The sequence below is a fragment of the Zootoca vivipara genome, chromosome 11, assembly GCF_963506605.1.
Source record: "Zootoca vivipara chromosome 11, rZooViv1.1, whole genome shotgun sequence".
In the NCBI taxonomy this organism is placed as follows: Eukaryota; Metazoa; Chordata; class Lepidosauria; order Squamata; family Lacertidae; genus Zootoca; species Zootoca vivipara.
Window position 1 is genome coordinate 46,396,320 of NC_083286.1, and position 19,277 is coordinate 46,415,596.

The window sequence follows — 19,277 nt, forward strand, 5'->3', positions numbered from 1 at the left end:
GGGACTAAACAAAATTGTATATTCTTGTCCTATTAAAAGTAATCATTCTTGTTCTTGTGCTCCCGTTCCCATATTATCTTCCCCTAAGATTGTACCCAGGGAGAAACGGGGTTTGCTCACTTTCCTAACCTTGCATGTCAATCATGTCCTTCCCTTCTCTCACTGCAGTAAGTGAGCAACCAAATCTTAAATGCCCAGGTTTATTCAAATGCTGGGTGATCTCTGATCTGGTGAAGTTAAGCCTTCTTTAAGCAAAGTGTCCTCACAAGACACTTGCTCACATTTGCTTCAATATATGCAAAGGAATTTATGCACATGGAGCTTCTCCTCTCTAATGAAGTAAACAGAGTAGCAAATAAGTACCAGTAGCAGAACTGCAAGTGTGCTTGAGTCAGAAGCAGAGATGGGAGGACCTGTCTATTTTGGTTTTCTCTCTGTTTCTCATCGTTCTAATCTCAAATTCAGTTCCCCACATTTCTGCAACATTTTAGTCTCAAGAAGCACATTTTCATAGGCAGTTTTGCCAACTGTACATATTTTCACGAGCAATTTCTTCCAATATGATCCATTTTTGTACGTAAATTTCGCTCACGCATTCAGTTTTATACACGTTCCCCTGCAATGCATGCTTTTTAGTGAACACGGTTGGAGCACTGCATCTGCAAAATTCAGAGAGGTTTGCAAACTGGACCGAATTTATATCCTGTTCCTAGTCAGAAGTCCCCTGCTGAAGCAAAGGGTAGGAGTGGGGAAGAGGATGCAGGCAGCTTACCTGAAGACCAAGGCACCATCTTGAAGACCTAGAGAGATGAAGTCACTGTTTGGTCTCATGGGGCTGTCTCCCCTCCAAAGCAAGAGGCCATCCGACAGGGTAGTCTTAAACCTCATGAAGACATTTGTTCTTGATCCCGCTACTCTGTTTAGGGGAGAGCCACATTGTACAAAACAACATCTGGATGGTGCAGTGAAAATAATGCACCTCTGAAGCTCTGTGATCAATAACCTCTCCCCCCACCCCCACGCATAGTTGAACATACCAACTCTAACTCATAAATGTATATTTTTGATACAATTCTAGCTGAATCGACTCTCCCTATGAATCCACATTTATCAGTTTAGCTCCCAGGACACTTGATTTGAAAAGTGCCAAATATCTGGATTTCGAATAGTACTAAATTTATTATTTGTACCTCGCCCATCTGACTGGGTACAGCCCTTGCCACCATCTATTTATTCATGAGGTTTATTTGGGTAATTTATATTCTGCTTCAAACTTCGAAGATGTCTCCAAGTGGTTTGCAATGTTTTAAAAACATCACGAAAATGCAATAGAAATTCACGATTTGAGTGGCACAGAACAGTTGGGTAAGCCCCTCTCAGATAAGATCCTCTTAAACACCAATATAAAGGAAAACAACTAACATAAAGGGACCATATTAACTGGTAGCTGACCAAAGTACAGAAATACAGCAGAAATAACCAGCACCCCTGCTAAATATACAGTCATACCTCGGTTTAAGTACTTTCAGTTTAAGTACTCAGTGGACCCGTCTGGAACGGATTAATCCACTTTCCATTACTTTCAATGGGAAAGTTTGCTTCAGGTTAAGTACGCTTCAGGTTAAGTACAGACTTCCGGAACCAATTGTGTACTTAAACCAAGGTACCACTGTACAAGCATGTAGCTGTAGGTAGCAGCAGTGTTCTTACTTATGCTATCTTCCCAAATCAGGTTGGTGGGGTAAAATTACACAGTCATTGGTCATGCTGCCAGAGGCTGATGGGAGTTGTAGTCCAACAACGTCTGGAGGGCAACCAGGTTGAGGAAAGCTGTACTAGATGGACCTTACTCTGATCCCATAAGGCATGTTCTGTATCCGCCACATCCTTGTAAGCAGCCTTATTTTATTTGCGTATTATTTCATTTTTGTTCATTATGACCATTTATAATCTGCCCTTTTGCCAAAGGTCCCCATTTTAGCATCTGCCATTTGTCTACATGACACAAAGCGGCAGTGCTTTCTTTCTACAACCAGGTACCCACACAAAGGGTTCCTCAGATCGTATCTCTATAAAACAAGCGCTACCCCACCTTTAACTTTATTTACCTTTTCAGAATATCTGGGCTATCGTAGGTGAGGTAGCTGCGGCCGATGAACTGCGGTATTTCGATGGCTTCCATAACAGCTGGGAAATGAAGGAAAACGCAATGTTAAGATGGCGGGATTTGCATGTAAAAACGTTCCCTTCAACAGCATTAAAGAAATCCAACAACATGCAGTGCCAACGCAATCTTCCTCTGAAGTGAGACCGGTATTTATCGTGGCTCATTGGGGTTTGTCCACCTCAGTCTATCAAGGCTGACTGTCATTAGCAAAACAAAAAATAAAAAACAAATCCTTCCAGTAGCACCTTTGAGACCAACTAAGTTTGTCATAGGTATGAGCTTTCGTGTGCATGCACACTTCTTCAGATACACTGAAACAGAAGTCACCAGACCCTGTTTCAGTGTATCTGAAGAAGTGTGCATGCACACAAAAGCTCATACCTATGACAAACTTAGTTGGTCTCTAAGGTGCTACTGGAAGGATTTATTTTTATTTTTTGTTTCGACTACGTCAGACCAACACGGCTACCTACCTGTAACTGTCATTAGCAATACACTGAGAATGAGCTGCTGGTTTTTTACCTCCGGCTTCTCAACGAGACAGCTAACACAATTCATGGCGAACATTTCCTATACATTTCTTATAGTGCCCTTTGAGCAAGGCTCAGTTACGAGTAAAGAGGAGGAGAACCAAAAATGAGACCCGTTCAATATTTCAAGGACAGCTTCCCCTCATTTTTGTGGGAGGGCTGTTAATGCAAGGTGATCCAAATCTGCTTGGGCAACAGCAGGGTGCGTGGATATGAAGCCTCCCCTATCCCCATGCTATTTCCCCAATCTAAACCTCTCCAACCCCTTCCCTGATGCCCACAGAGCTGCTGATAGTCCCCCCTGGGTAGTGGGAGCAGAAGACAGACCTGGAAGTGGTGCTTGTGCAGCTCAGCAGCAAAGCACACATCCTGGACACAGGTTCAATCCTTGGCACCACTGTTAGGAGGCCCGGATTTCCCTTATGGAGCTAGAATTCTGACAGTTCCCTGATAAAAGGGATTGGCTGTTAACCCATTCTGAGACTTGTAGTTCTGTAAGAGGAACAGGAAGTCTCCTAACTGCTCTCAGCACCCCTTACAATCTACAGTTCCCAGGATTCTTTGAGGGAGACCATGAATGTTTACAGCGGGCTGATACCGCTTCAAATCTATAGTGCATATGAGGCCCAATTTAGAACCCACCCATACACTTGTATTTTTTATTTTTTTAAAAATCCCAAAAATATACAGGAGACCCAGAATTGAAATCCTGCATCATGTATGGTTTTGGCCCTCAGTGGTCACGGATTTTGGCTTTTGCCTGTTCCCGCAGCTGTTCCTGGTTTTCTCTTGACAGAGTATACTGCCGTTCCCTGAATAGCTATGGAAGAAAAGCAGGGGAGAAAAGGCACGGTAACAAAATATGAAAAATACCTGGTAGGCAAATGGTTGTTTCATCTGCAATGAAATTAGGGAAAATGTCCAGTGTGGCTGAAGCAGGAACCCGAGTCTTGCACCCTGCCGCTCACAATGCAATGCAACCCACGACACAAGCAATGCTATGCGTCACTCTTTGCAGGCTTCAAAGGAAGGCCTGGGCTGTATGGAGCCAGCCATTTTCTACATCTAGAGCAACGCTCTGGGCCAAGCACTTTCCGACCTTCCCAGGTGTGCCTTGCACTAGATGTGCTAAAGACATCCTATGCTCCCCTTCCCCTCGAACCACCCAGCAATACACTTGGCACATATAAACCCACTGAAATGATTGGCTTTAAGCATGCCAAACTCTGTTAGGCTATGGTCTGGCATGGGCAGGCATGGGGAAGCACCCAAGTGGTTTCTCTTATACATTGATTTGATTCCTCACCAGGATTTCCCAGCATCACCCTGCTAGTTCCTGGAAATGAACACCTTGGATGCAATCCAGTGAAAATTAGGCGTGCCTCAGAGACAAACCCTATAACCTATTTCGGACTGTGTGAGGACTGGACTCGAGAGGCTTCTACACAGCAATCCGGATTGCATGTAACCCAGACCAAATCATGGCTAAATGAAATTGTAAATGCAAAGGCACTCACAGTAAAAATTGCAGCTGCCTGACACCTCCCACAGTCAGTCAGCTGCTGTGATACCTGCAGCTAAGACGTGGTTTGGATTAGCATTATGTACAAACCTGGGTTCATGGTTTGTTTCTCTCCAAAACACAAGCCTGGGTTCAGATGTAATGCTAATCCAAAGCATGCCTTACCGGTAGCTATAGGTAGTAGAATGGCAGCAGGTTGACTGAAGGAGGAGTGACTCAGGCCCACATTTTTACTGTGAGCATCCACATGCTCCAATTTCCATGCTTTGCCTTAGCACTACATATGAGCTGGGTCAGTGAGCATAACATGGAGACAAAACCCTTAGGTTTGTCTACTTTTCACCTGCTGGATTCAATCCTGCTGCAGTTATGCAATTATGAACATCATCCATATTCTTGGAACCACACACCATTGAATTTAATGGTGTTTACTAGCAAGAATGTGAGCTAAGGATGGAGGATGCTACGCTCCCTAGATATAAACCCCACAATCCATTTCAGCCCAATGCAGCACAAAGATGCCTCTGTTGTAGAACTAGTGGCATTCATCTCCAACCCCCATCAGCTTCAGGTAATATGACCAATGGTCAAGGATGAAGGGAGTTGTAGGGAGGTACAGCTTGCCCATCCCTGTCACAGATGATATGGACAAGGCAATGAAGGCAGGAAATTATCTGAAGCTTGGTTCAGGACCAAGGGGCAAAACACAGCTCAGATACTATTTCTCAATCAACTTATCACGGTAGGGATACAAGAGAGCGATTCAGCAGAGAGGAATAGGAAACTTTCGTTCTCTCTGAGCACAGTCCAGCCAAACATAATGCATTCTCATAAACATACTTGCTGGACTACAGAGTTGCATTGAATGCAGTGAGGATTGGTCTTGAATCAACAGGCACATTCCATTGATTTCAATGGAGAAATTGATACATTCTTTTAAAGCTGTCCCTCTAAAACAAAGGGGACTTTAAAATTAATTATGGCAGGACGTTTTTAGAAATTAGTGAGCTCCCCATTCTGCCAAAGACAAATTCTATCCGCTTTAAATGCTGCAACTAGGCTCTGAAACACAAATTAGGGACTCTTCCTTCTGCCTCCTGCCCCCACATGATTTGAATTCTTTGGGAAGAAAATGGCAGGAATTAAATTTGGGAAATAGGAGACGCATAGTTTCAAGCTTTCTTCCACCCTTTGCAAATTAAAAGTTTTCCCATGTTTGCAATGCAATCCAATGGATTTCTGCTTGGTTGTCCAACTAGCTGTCTCTCTCTTCTTCTCTCTCACAATCTTGTTGTTGTAGTTCTTGTTTTAAATCAGCCATGCAAGTAACCCCACAAAATCACCACTTCCATCAATGTTTATAAAACCACTTGGTGTCACATATACTCATATTGACCTGGAGGCAATTCTCACTAGTCACAGTCTGCAAGGAAGGAGACTACTTTATGAGCTTCATCATAATAGTGCTGTAGCATTGCAGTGCAATCCAGGAAATGACTACAGATTATGCCGTTATCTACAGACATTTGCAAAAAGCAGCCTAAATCACACCATTAGCTTGATGGAGGTAGGAACGTACACAGATCATACACTCACAGTTACAGAACATGTCTGAGAGTTGTTACTTACTGTTCAAGCAGTAATTTCCACATTCTGCAGTGCAGCAGCATAAAACGGAAGGAACATTCAGATTTTACTTTTCGGCAGCAAAATAACCCCTCACCCCATCTTTGAAAAGGAGCACCCAGCTTTAACTATGCAAAATCTCAGCGTTTTTTGCTTTCGTAATTATTGAACATGGCATTAGCTATTGAGTAAGTTGACGAAAAGGGATGGGTCTGGCTCAAATTTTAAAAAGCAGCATTCAATTAAGTGCTTCTTGTGACTGCAAGAAAATAGTGGAGCTTGGCTTCACTCGTACCTACAGGACCGCCTCTCCTGGTATGCCCTGCGGAGGGCCTTAAGGTCCACAAATAACAACGTTCTGGAGATTCCGAGCCATAAGGTGGTTCGATTGCTCTCGACTAGGGCCAGGGCCTTTTCAGTACTGGCCCCGACCTGGTGGAACGCTCTTTCACAGCAGACCAGGGCCCTGCGGGATTTGTCATCTTACCGCGGGGCCTGCAAGACAGAGCTGTTCCGCCTGGCCTTTGGGTTGGATTCAGTCTGACCCCTGTGTTTTCCTCCCTCATGGTTTTGATTTATGGGCTACTTACAATGAGGCTGCATTTTAAATTTTAATATTGTATTTTAATCTGTATTTTAATTAATTGTTTTCTTTTCTTTTATGTCCTATTGTAATTTTATTGGTGTTAGCCACCCTGAGCCCGGTTTTGACTGGGGAGGGCGGGGTATAAATAAAAAAGTATTTATTATTATTATTATTATTATTATTATTATTATTATTATTATTATTATTATTTCTTCTGCCCTGATGCTAAATCCATTACTGAGGAATAAGCACCGTTTTGTTGCAGTTACTGTAAAAGATGCTGTGCTGGGCAGCATCAGCGGAAGGCAGAAACCAGCCTAGGTGTCAGGATGAGACCTGTTAGCCACTGACCTCGTCACCTGGTGCTCTCTGGGTAGTCATTGGGGTTGTCACTGGACTGTGAGGCCCATGGCCAAAGTGCCATAGTTCAGCCAACTTGGATAAGAACAATGTCATATAAACGTTGTGAAAAACCTGCACGCATGGAAACAGAGTCCACAGTAAACTCACGCTCGCAGGTGCCCCTAGACTCAGACACCACTTGAAGAGCAACATATATTTTGCTCCTGTTCAGCGGAGCCAGGCAGCTATGGAAGAAGGATGCTACCACCTAGTGGAATAAATCTGCATGCGATTTAAGTCACTGAGAATTTCAGCCAGTTTAAGAAACCCACTGGATTGAAGTATATCAGTTCTTAGCTCCTCTGAGTACAGAGGAACAACAACAAAAGGGAGACCGTTTACTTTTGTAAAGAATTCTTTGGTGGTCTCTGATGCCTGACTGAGGGATTTGTTCTTGCTGTCAAATTACAAGGGAGCCAAAGTGTAGTCGAGGATTAGAGGCTGCATTGCAGCACTGGTGGTAAACACAAATGAGAATAAAGTTACAAGGCCTATAAATCCCCTTGCTTAAGGGCATGAGCTAAGTCCCACTGAATAGGACAAGATGGAGCTTCCGTCTCTTGTGTGATGCAACAGAGATTTTAAATTCTAGCAATGGAAGCTTTTTAGACTCCAAACTGCTATGAAAGTGTGCAGGCACTTCACTGGTGTATATAGGGAGCTGTAACCATTTAATCATGGGGATTTGTAATGATCAAGTGTCAAAGGGCTATCTTGTATGTAGAATTGTAGAGTTGGAAGGGACCCCAGGGGTCATCTAGTCCAACCCCCTGCAGTGCAGGAATCACATGCATCTTTTTGTTGTTGTTAAGTTGTGCCCATCAAAACCAAAGTTTTGCAAGTCCCAGAAAAGAAACAAATGTGTGTGTGTGTGTGTGTGTGTGTGTGTGTGTGTAATCCCAATGGCAAAATTCAAGTTCTGTGGAGACAGCAAACAGGAAAAAAAACCCAACAGCAGCAGCAAACAAGCAAACAAATCCCTTGACACTGGAATCTTGTGTTCAGGATTTGTATTTCATCATTGTTAACAGCAATTTCCTCCCCGAAAGGCCAGTTCACACAATGCAAACTGGGGTGCTGAATCAGTTTATTTGTTATTAAGTTAAGCATGTGATCAAGTCATTGTACGATCGCTTCACTTGCACAGTGGACGCTCGGGTTACGAACGTGAGCCGTGCGGGAGGCGCGCTCACAACCCGCAGCGTTCGCAACCCGCATCTGCGCACACGCGGGTCACGGTTCGGTGTTTCTGCACATGCGCAAAGTGCGATTTAGTGCTTCTGCTCATGCGCGCAGACCGAAACCCAGAAGTAACCCGTTCGGGTACTTCCGGGTTTGGCGCAGGACGCAAGCTGAAAAGACGCAACCTCAAGCATCTGTAACCCAAAGTATGACTGTACTCAAACCTCAACACAACCCACCACTACCACTATCATTGCAGAAGAGAGCAAGTCAGGGACTTAGCGTGGTATACTGGAAATGTTGGACTCCAACTCCCATCGCATCATGCCTGACTGTTGGCTATCCTGGCTGGGGCTGATGGGAGTTGGAGTCCAACATGATCTGAGAGGACAGAGGATAGAAACCTTTTAAAAGGCTGAGACCTACCTGCCTGCAGACTCTCTCGCAAGAGTAGTGCATGCTCTGGTTATCTCCCGCTTGGACTACTGCAATGCACTCTGCGTGGGGCTACCTTTGAAGGTGACCCGGAAACTACAACTAATCCAGAATGCGGCCGCTAGACTGATGACTGGGAGTGGCCGCCGGGGCCACATAACACCAGTCTTGAAAGACCTACATTGGCTCTCAGTACATTTCCGAACACAATTCAAAGTGTTGGTGCTGACCTTTAAAGCCCTAAATGGCCTTGGCCCAGTATACCTGAAGGAGTATCACCACCCCCATCATTCAGCCTGGACACTGAGGTCCAGCGCTGAGGGCTTTCTGGTGGTTCCCTCACTGCGAGAAGCGAAGTTACAGGGAACCAGGCAGAGGGCCTTCTCGGTAGTGGCACGCTCCCATCAGATGTCAAAGAAAGAAACAACTATATGACATTTAGAAGACATCTGAAGGCAGCCCTGTTTAGGGAAGTTTTTAATGACTGATGTTTTAATGCTTTTTTTATCTTTTGTTGGAAGCCGCCCAGAGTGGGGTCGGGATTATTATTATGTATGAAAGAAGAAAGAAAGCTTCTCAGGCCAGTCCTGGCACACCACCAGAAAGGGGCATGGCAAATCATAGAGCTTTATAAAATAATGGTGTAGTGGAAATGTTTCTTCCTCCCTCTTAATTTTAGAAATTGTGGTCAACCCTATTCAGCTAACTGTGAGAAAAGAAGATACTTGATCACAATCAGGATAACAGAATTTTAAAACGCATTACTACAGAATGTGGGGATGGAAACCAGTTTAAAGAGTTCAAGAATTAATTATGTGAAGTTAGAGCACCAGCCAAAGGACCTGGGAGACAAGGTTCAACTTTTGACTCAGTCATGAAACTCAATGAGTGAGCTTGGGTCAGGCGCTGCCTCTTACCTTAACCTACCTCACAGGGTTGTTGTGAGGGGGAAGAACCATATACACCACCTGAACTGCTTAGGAAAGGTGGGATGTAAGATAATAAAGACAGAAGCAAACTGTGTCTTTCCATTGTTATTAGTGCCAACTCTGCCTCCTCTCTTTGCTCTGCTACAGAAGAGCACATTTATGAGAGCAAACACCGTGTTTCCCCTTTTTAAGACACCGTCTTATTCTTTTTTTTACTCAAAAAACCACACGGTGTCTTATTTTCTGGGGATGTCTTGTACCTTAAGGCCTCCTCGGAGGGGCCAGGCAGCTGGCTGGGGTGCTGCTGGGCGCTCTGTGTGGCGCTGCAGCAGCAGCTGGGTCCAGGCACCAAGGCAGCAGGCCGCTAGCTCAGTGCTTCGTCCGGCGCTGCGGAGCGCTCCTCTCTGCAGCTGCCGGTTCCCGTGGCAGGGCGGCAGGCAAAAAAACCCAAACCACAGAGGCCAGGCCGCTGCGCTCCGCCCAGCGCTGCAGGGCGCTCCGAGCCCTCGGCGCTGCGGAGCGCTCCTCTCTCGGGCAGGCAAAAAAAGAGAGGCCAAGCTGCTGGCTCGGGCGCGCAGAGCACCCCGAGCCTCTGAGAGCCAGCAGGACAAGGAGGAGGCTTGCCGGGTCGTTGCCCAGCAGCGCGCGCGGAGCGCCCCGAGCCTCCGGCAGCCAGCAGCAGCAACAACAATCCCAGAGGCTCGGGGCGCTCTGCGCGCGCTGCTGGGCGACGACCCGGCAAGCCTCCTCCTCGTCCTGCTTGCTCGCAGAGGCTCGGGGTGCTCCGCGCGCACTGCTGGATGCCGACCTGGCAAGCCGCCTCCTGCTCTTGCCGGCTCCCAGAGGCTCGGGGCACTGCTTTTCTATACTCTTGCCGCGGCCAGCGTGCTGGGTCCCGCTGGCTGGCTGGGGCACTCAGCGGTCTCGCTCCTCGGAGGTATGGCTTATTTTCAGGGTATGGCTTTTATTTCCTAAACGCTTAAAATCCTGCTATGGCTTATATAATGACTACGTCTTAAAATAGGGGAAACACGGTAACCAAAAAAATAATTACAGCAATAACAACCAAGAAATAATCACAAATAACCAGGAAACAATCACCTTGTACTGACATTTCCCTGTCGGCTTTGCTGCCGCAAGTTCATCATCTGAGCAGGACTACTCTCTACAATCAAGGAGATTTTGCAGTTCCAACACAAAATAAAAGCTTTACCTTTTTGGCAGTGCTGCCCATCAAATCCCAAAGGGCAATCGCATTCATAGCCATCTTTTTTAGGCACGCAGGTGCCCCCATTGGCACAGGGGGAATTCACACAGGAATGGACAGTATTCTCCAGGTTGACTCCAGATGCCAAATCCTGCCTCACATCTATTGTCCGGTCATTCAGAACAATCTTTGTGTAAGAGACAAGGTGAAACGTTTAAGAGTTTTTCAATACTTTATTTTAATTACTCAGTATCATAACCTATAACTGTTTTCTGTTAAAAAAAAAGAAGACCAAAATTGGATGAGGTAAATTTTATTTGAAGAGATCGCTCTAACATCTGTTTATTTTCAACAGTATGTTTCCTGAGAACAGCCTTCCAGAGGATTCCGTTGTTTATCCTCAAAGGGAAGTAGGATGAGTTCCTTTGAGCCATGTAGCCCCAAACTATCTAACCTCTAACTTTTTTTAAAAAAAAATTGAGTCAGATTTATTAACACTGTGCCTGAACTTTAGAGCACATTTTATGGCTCTGCTCTGAGCCAAATCTGAGATATAAAAGAAGTTTCTTGGCAGAAACCAATTTCATCTTAAAATAGGAGAATTCCTCCTGAGTTAGCTTTATATTAAGGAGGAAGGAGAACTTTGTTCAGTCTGTTTTAAAGCGAACTGACCCAATTCTCCACTCCCTGATTTATACACCTGGACTGGAACACAGCTTTCAATCAGATTACGCACTTCTCCATATTCAGCAATGCAAATTCTAGTTTAAAACATTCACACAAAACGTTGTTTTAGGGAAAATGCATACAAAAACGAGTATTTGAGGAAAAGACTGTACAAAATGTGCACTTTAGGGAAAACTCTGTGAACTGTAAATGTGAGTGTTGAGGGGGGATTAAAATCTGTGAAAGAAAGAAAGGAAGAATAGGCACGGACCTATTATTAAAGGTAAAGGTAAAGGGACCCCTGACCATTAGGTCCAGTCGTGACCGACTCTGGGGTTACGGGCTCATCTCGCGTTATTGGCTGAGGGAGCCGGCGTACAGCTTCCAGGTCATGTGGCCAGCATGACAAAGCCGCTTCTGGCGAACCAGAGCAGCACACGGAAACGCTGTTTACCTTTCCGCTGTAGCGGTACCTATTTATCTAGCTGCACTTTGACGTGCTTTCGAACTGCTAGGTTAGCAGGAGCTGGGACCGAGCAACGGGAGCTCACCCTATGGCAGGGATTCGAACCGCTGTCCTTCTGATCAGCAAGCCCTAGGCTCTGTGGTTTAACCCACAGCGCCACCTGGGTCCCTATGGACCTATTATTGGGTGTATGCAAAAAAGGCTGCTCTGTGTATCCCATTTTTATGCGGGATACTTGTCCTTCTAAAGCAGTTACGCCACTCAGCTGTATAGAGATCACAATATCTGATGGCCTGAAAGGAAAAACAACCACCATAGAACCTCTCACTGTTTTCTAAAGCTTCCAGATGATCAAACATTTGGCAATTTACAAGCCCAAGGGAGTGCTCCAAGTAGCTTAGCTCCTACGGGCAGCTCAGAATTTCACATAAAGCAAGTGCTTAACTCCCCATTTCGAGAGGCACTTGCCATCAAACAGAATATTGCAGCCACTTCATACGGATTATCTCCAGGCACTTTGGAAAAAGCAAAATAAACCTAAAACCTGATAAAACCTACCACCATCATTAGTTCACTTGTTTTTCTGAATCCTAAAAGAATGTATCGAGAAGATACTTTCAGGTGCAGTCCAATCCTCCACTCCACAATGGGACTTTCCAGAGAGGCTTAGCTACTGCCTCACCTAGACCTTGGCTGCTCATGGAAGTCATGGTGGAAGGCAGGGGCGGAATGACTGGGCCTTATGCCCGTGCTAGCTTATATCTGAATCGGGTTCAGTGCTGACACAGGGGATCCAGTAGCTGCTCAGCTCAGCCCCTTCCTCCGAACACCCTGTTTCAGGGCTTTCTGCTGGCCCCAGTCAGTGGGAGTACGGCTAGAGGGCTTCCCTCCTGCCTGTACGTTCATCAGGTGGAAGAAGAAAGTCACCACCCACCGAGTGCCATTGACTGCCAGCAGTAGTTCAACCAGCAGAGGTAAGTGGAGAGACATTCCTGCTCCATTCAAGCTCAGCTCAGCCTCAAAGGGCTTTGGATTGCTCTGTCAGGGTGCTAGAATTTCAAGCGCCAAAAATAAATGTTCCGAGGCAACTTGAGCAACAGCCAGAATGTACTTGCACACAGAGTGTGCGGATAGCACAGAAAGATCTGAAGGCACCTCTTATCGGTCCATCTCTGAAGTTAATCCAATCTTGGACTAGCTGAGTACCTGTGGATGGGAGACAACTGAGGAATGCTCTACTACCCCTTCTCTGAAGGATAGATCTGATTTTTTTTTTTTGCAGGAAGGGCAGACTATATAAATATATAGACAAACACACACATGCCTTTTGAATACTTCCAGAGAAAGGTTTCAGGACACCAGAGTTCTTCTTTACACTGTCATAACTTGGTACTCCACCAACGAATATGTCAGGGTTGCACTTAATCTGTGTGAAAGCTCCCTATCAGGAAAAAAATGCATCAGAATTAATCAGGGGGACTGATTGCCAGGGCCGTCTTAAGCCCATCCAGCGCCCTGGTGCTAAGGTCCCTCCAGAGCCCCCCTCCAGAGCCTCTCCAAGGGCCCGGGAGCGCCAAGCAGACCGCGGCAGCAGCAGGAGGCCACCTCCGAGGACTCCGCGCTGCGCCTCCTTCTCGTTTCCCCAGCGCTGGGTTCCACTCAGTCAAGCTTCGCCACCAGTGCGCGCACCATGGAACCAGCAAGAGTTGCTTGGGCGCTGTGCGCACGCTGGTGGTGAAGCTCGACTGAGCAGAACCCAGCGCTGGGGAAATGAGAAGGAGGCGCAGCGCGGAGTCCTCGGAGAAGGAGAGACACGGCGAAGCCTCTCAGCTAGTGGAGCGCAGTCCTGGCCAGATCGCCGGAACCCTGCGCTCACTTGGCGCCCTTCCAGCACCCTCCAGCGCCCGGCGCCGTGGTTCTCTGTGCCACTAGCCTCTATGGCTAGGACGGGCCTGCTGATTGCTTTAGGTTATGTTCCCAAACATTTTTTTATACCTCCCAAGTATTTTGTATCTACATGGTAGACCGTGCCACTGGCTTTGTTTTGCTACAACATAGCTGAATTTCTGTTCAACCACTTATTTTGTTTTTGGACAGTGAACAAGAAAATAAGTAAACCAAACATCCCAAACCCGAATAAACCCAATATTTTAAAGCAAGCCATTCCCTGTACATATAAATATATAAATAAAACATTTTGTTACCTCTGCCATTCCTTCAACTGGTCTCTGCTGATCAACCTGCAATATGCCATTTTTTGCAGTGCGAGACACTTTGAGCTCATGCCACTGGTTCAAACTGATGGGTTCTTCACTCCTATTTAAAAAAGGAAACGGAACACATAGGCCAGAGGCCCAAATATGTTTGTATCTTCCTACATTTGAATCCAACAGTAACACTCTTCCATGGAAAGCTTGGAATTGGGAGGAGGAAGAACTGGCCAAGCCCACACAATCTGAGGCTGGTGGTCCAGAGCCTGAGACGACCCTCACAGATGCTGTCTTCTGACTCCGAGGCAGCAAAGGAACCAAGTGCTTCCTAACCTATTATGCCTACCCAATGGCACAAGGAGGACACCAGGAAGAAGCCCACAGAAAGATGAAGAACTCATATTCAGGCCAGTGGGTCAGCCCTTTAAGAACCCATTCCACAGGCCAAAGGGTGGAGCTTAGGAAAGGTGGACTGGAGGGAGAGACCCAGAAGGTTTCAGTTCACCTCCAAGCCGTGGAGCTATCCAGGGTGCTGGAACCACCAGCCTACCTTGACCCCATGGGTGACTGACACCCATAGAGCAGGAAAGGAGGAGGGTATCCAGGGGAAAAGTCTTTGGCAATCCCACCCACTATTGAACCCAATATGTTTTGAGTATATTTGGCTTTACATTCTATATCCAGAGTGTGTCCCCATGTAAGCTGAGAGTTGCCTGTACTTTCTCTCTTGGCGATACTTAGCAAAAGTAGGACTACAAGGACTTTACCTGATTTAGGTGCCAGAAATGTTTTTTGCTGCTTCACAGATGCTCAGGCTCTATAACAGTTCGCCCATGAGCCACATTTCACAGTTATTGAGCCCCTTCCATCACCACCAAGAGAGAAGTTAATGCTAACATGTGGAGTATGTTGTCACTTCTGAAAATAAATTTGCCGTGAAATTGCAGGTAAACTCTTTACCACGCCACAATTACAACTTGGTGTTGCAATTGGGACCCGGCTGAAAATGCTTCATGCACCAAATGTGGCTCATGGGCTCCTAGTTAGCCAAGCCAAACTTTAAAATATGTTCCCATCCCAGCTCCGTGCATCTCTACAATCTAGAGGGCTATGAAGGTGGCTTGCTTTGCAGACACTGTCGTTCTCCAAAGTTCAGCTGCTCAGATGTTTAGCATGCCAACTGTACTGTGTCTGCAGTGCATAGCAGATGTAATGGCTAGCATTTTACCCCAAAGCCATGACTTCTAAGGAGATCTAAGCTACTGTACAACTCACTCACCAAATCAGTATAGAATAAACCAAAAGTATGTAATTATGCTTAATCGTTTAGATGCTCTTAATATTTTCAAGTGCATTTAGATGTTCCTAATGGTCTTTTAAAATTTTTTTTATTGTTTTCCTGCTGGCCCTTCTAGGATCCTTTGTGGGGAAGAGAAGGATAGAAATGTTAATAATAATAAAAATCCCTTTGTGAATGTATAAAAGCCATAGAAAGGAGTAGGCAGGGATGATCCAATACATTTTGGCACCCAAATCTAACCACAAAATGGCAATCCCCCCAACAAGGAAGGAGTGCGTGAAGATCTACATCAGGAACAAGAGGAGAAATAATTATCTATATCGGGATTTGATGCCCCTGTGGATCCTGCCGCCCAAGGCAGTCACCTCCCCTTGCCCCTTGGGTGGGTCGGCCCAGAGAGCAGGGTAGATGGAAAAAATTATGCAACTCATGGAAGAACCAGCTGAGGGCTGGCAACAAGTGGGCTGGAAGCAGAATGAGTTGAAAGACCCAAGAACATTCCATGGAGATCTGCGGGTGTGTATGAATCGTGCTGTATGTTTTACACAACCTGTTACGGTTAAATTTCAAGCAATGTTTTTCATACATTAGGCGTTCTCTGAGGATGCACAATTGTAACCATAAGCCTAATTATGAAAAGAGACCACGAGAAAGAATCGTAATTTGTAAGTGCGTTTCCATGCAGAGTTTTCCAAAGGAAAAATTTGAAAAGCACTTCAGTAATCCTTACAAACTGTCACTAATCTGAGAAAACAGAAAAACAGCTGATCTATAATGGATAGATGCAAATTAAATTCCCGCCAGACATGTTACTTTCAGTAAAGACTTATGGAAGAAGCTGAAATGTCATATCAATTTTAACAGTGCACAAATTTGGATTTCAAGTGCATGTCACATTTTACACCTTGTCACTGATGAGCTCTTAACATTTCTTCAAGTAAATATCTACTCGGAAATGGTAGAAAAACATTTTACTAAATAATCCTCCTGCCATCTCTTTTTCTTGAAAAAAAAAGTGATAAACATCATCTGCCAATGTCATCCAGCCTTTCCATTCACGGTCTACATTTAATAACAATTAGGCTTTAATTACCTAGGATAAATCGATACATAATAGGGTAATAATCACCTCAGATCAATATGCAATTAAAAAGCCAGATGGGGCTGACTACTTAATAATGAGCAATACGCACATTATGTCCTCTTCCCAGCACAGATCTCTGACATGGAAGGCGTCCTGCTTTCAGCAATTAGTGTTTCAATTATCCAGGGCCATAGCTAAGACGGGGGGGGGGGGGGTGAGGACCACACACCATGTTTTGTATGCAAAAGATCCCGTGTTCAGTCCTTGACATCCCCAAGTTAAAAGGTGCAGGTGTCGTGAAATATGTTGAAAACTTGTGCAGGCCATGACACTATGGCAATCTGCATCTTTATTTATATACTGCCTTGCTGACAAGGCAGTTTACAGTTCGAAATAAAGACTAGCAGTTACGACACAAAACAAAAAGAAACAAGGAGGGAAGAGAAGAAAACGTGGGTACCTAGTGGTTACATAATGACTAGACGAAATGTTCTGTAGGAAGTTCTACGAGTTGAAGAGTCATATGGACCATTGGTCCTCTGTCAAGTGCACTAGCGGATGTTTGTGTGTGTGCTGAAAATTCAGGTTACGAACTCTTAATCATATTTCATATTTGCTAGCACAAAGGAAGAGGGGCAGGCCACTTCACAATCAACTGGGTGCTTTGCGGGTGCCACGAATATCCGTGGTTTATGATAACCTGGTTTCTCATGGAGGAAACAAGCCAATCCCCACGCCCCGATTACTCAGGTGCACAAGGTTCCCCTTCAATGAGGCAAGGTAAAGCAATTGGTCCCTGGTGGCAGATTGGACCCCTGCCCTGCTCCTTCCCCTCCACTGCACTGCTGCCAGTCCATGCTGCCAACAGTGACACCGCCGTGCCTTTTCCCTCACTGCTAACACTGCACACTCATCGCTACATCGTGGTGGCAGTGGAAGTGCAGCCTCGGGTGAGAGTGCACTCCAGTTCCAGTGTGGCAGCAATGCAGGCACAACGTCAGGGGCAGGGAAGGGGCGTGGATCTGCGGGGATGGCGGTGTTGGGGGGGGGGGTGGCAGGGCATTTTGCCTACAGCAGCATTACACCCTGGGCTGCCCCCTGCTGGCGTAGTCAGGAGGAGTTCAGAAGCTTCCGCTTCCGATTAACTACAGCTTGCCGTGTAGTCAGAGCCTAACAAATGGCGGTTAAACTCAGCTGCTGTTGTCGGCGTCCCTCTGTCTTGAGAGACAACGGAGAGTGCCTCTGGGGGGTGAAGTTAAACGGCCACGTTAGCAGCAATGAAGTGAGCTCTCCAGGACACAAGTCTGGGAAGGGTGCACGGAGGTCCTGGGCTGCCCAGGCGTCAGGGCCCCTCTCTTGGCCTCGCTGATGTGGCCCAAAGGAAAGCAGAGCAATACGTTTGGCACCAGCTTGGCTGCAGGAGTTGACGGAAGGAGGCGTACAAGACATCCAACCGCCTTAAAAACTCCACTCCGGATTTGTGTAGGGTTTGCTGCGTAGCCTTTTCTTTTCCTGAACCTCCTGCAAGGCAGCGGAGGTTTAGGATCAGAATCTCCCTTCTCCTAGATGGGCCACCTTCCCAGGTTGATGAGCCCCATATGCCCCTCACGTCCCTCTACAGTTTGTCCAGAAACCGCCTTCCTGACCACTGGGTCCACTCTTGGGCTCATCAGCTCAGCCTGTCTTTGCATGCAGGGGAAGCCCTTAACCCTTTGACTAACCATGGTCTAGGGTTTGAACAGAATGCTGCACTGCAGTTAACTAACACGGGAAGTGAAAGCTCCTGATCTACTTATCATTGCTGTGCTGGAAGAGGAAGGAGCACATGAAACCAGAGGAAGCTTCTTCCCATGAAAATAATGACAGTTTATGACATTGTTGGACAACCTGCATTCCAGGGGAGGCATTAGTCTAGCCCACCCCATCAGCACAAGTATTTCCATTTGTGCAATTTGGACCTGTGCCCCTCTCCTCCCCAAATTTGCTCCAAAGGGTTGTGGTAACCCAAATAAAAAATTCCAGGGGCATGCGGGCGGAGGAGAGGGAGAGGGTCTTCCCTTGTGCAGGGAGAAATCAGTGCGGTACTTTGGATCCCACCCATCGTATTTTTATTTTAAGTATAGAATTGCAGATACTTTTTACAGCAAAAAAAAAATATCGTTAATTAATTCTAGAAATAATTAGTAAATTGCATTTACCTGATTACAGCAGTCCCTGAACCACAGTCAAACCTGAACTCCACATAGCCGTCTGCCATGCTAATGGACAGGAAGTCTTTGCTGCCTGTGTCATAGCTGTACAAAAGGGCACCGTCGGCCGAATCGGGGCGAAAGGTGACCTCAAACTCCATGAAGGAAAGGTAGTTCTGTGGTTCCAAAGGCCAGGGGATGGTGGCAAAGGATTTCAAAGTCTCGTTGAACTGAGGTATGATGAGAATGAAAGCTGAAAGACCAGGGCAAGCAAACACCATTACTTAAAAGCCCTCAAGAAAACAAAGTCTACTTCAACTTCATTGTAGAAAGCAGTACTAGAAACCATACAACATATAACTGCCTGGAGGCAGTTGGAGGATGGATAGCGGCTAACAGATTGAGGTTGAATCCTGACAAGACAGAAGTACTGTTCGTGGGGGACAGGAGGCGGGCAGAATGGAGGATTCCCTAGTTCTGAATGGGGTAACTGTGCCCCTGAAGGACCAGGTGCGCAGCCTGGGAGTCATTTTGGACTCACAGCTGTCCATGGAAGCACATGTCAATTCTGTGTCCAGGGCAGCTGTCTATCAGCTCCATCTGGTACGCAGGCTCAGACCCTACCTGCCTGCAGACTAGTTATCTCCCGCTTGGACTACTGCAATGCGCTCTACGTGGGGCTACCCTTGAAGGTGACTCGGAAACTACAACTAATCCAGAATGCGGCAGCTAGACTGGTGACTGGGAGTGGCCGCCGAGACCACATAACACTGGTC

General features: G+C 46.1%; 1 protein-coding gene across 3 annotated transcripts in view; it reads right to left on the reverse strand.

Annotated features, from left to right (window-relative positions):
- The window catches only part of EGFLAM (EGF like, fibronectin type III and laminin G domains), a 110,527-nt gene that overhangs the window by 5,747 nt on the left and 85,503 nt on the right, over positions 1–19,277 (reverse strand). For 2 of the 3 annotated variants that reach the window (XM_060280316.1, XM_035100773.2), the window contains 6 exons: positions 18,511–18,754; positions 13,923–14,034; positions 13,043–13,159; positions 10,593–10,773; positions 2,109–2,187; positions 773–916 (listed from right to left, as the gene is read on the reverse strand). In XM_060280316.1, the coding sequence (XP_060136299.1) occupies positions 773–916; positions 2,109–2,187; positions 10,593–10,773; positions 13,043–13,159; positions 13,923–14,034; positions 18,511–18,754 (877 nt within the window). Of the gene's footprint in view, positions 1–772; positions 917–2,108; positions 2,188–5,848; positions 5,867–10,592; positions 10,774–13,042; positions 13,160–13,922; positions 14,035–18,510; positions 18,755–19,277 lie in introns of those variants that run through there. The other variant, XM_060280317.1, reaches the window with a different exon arrangement.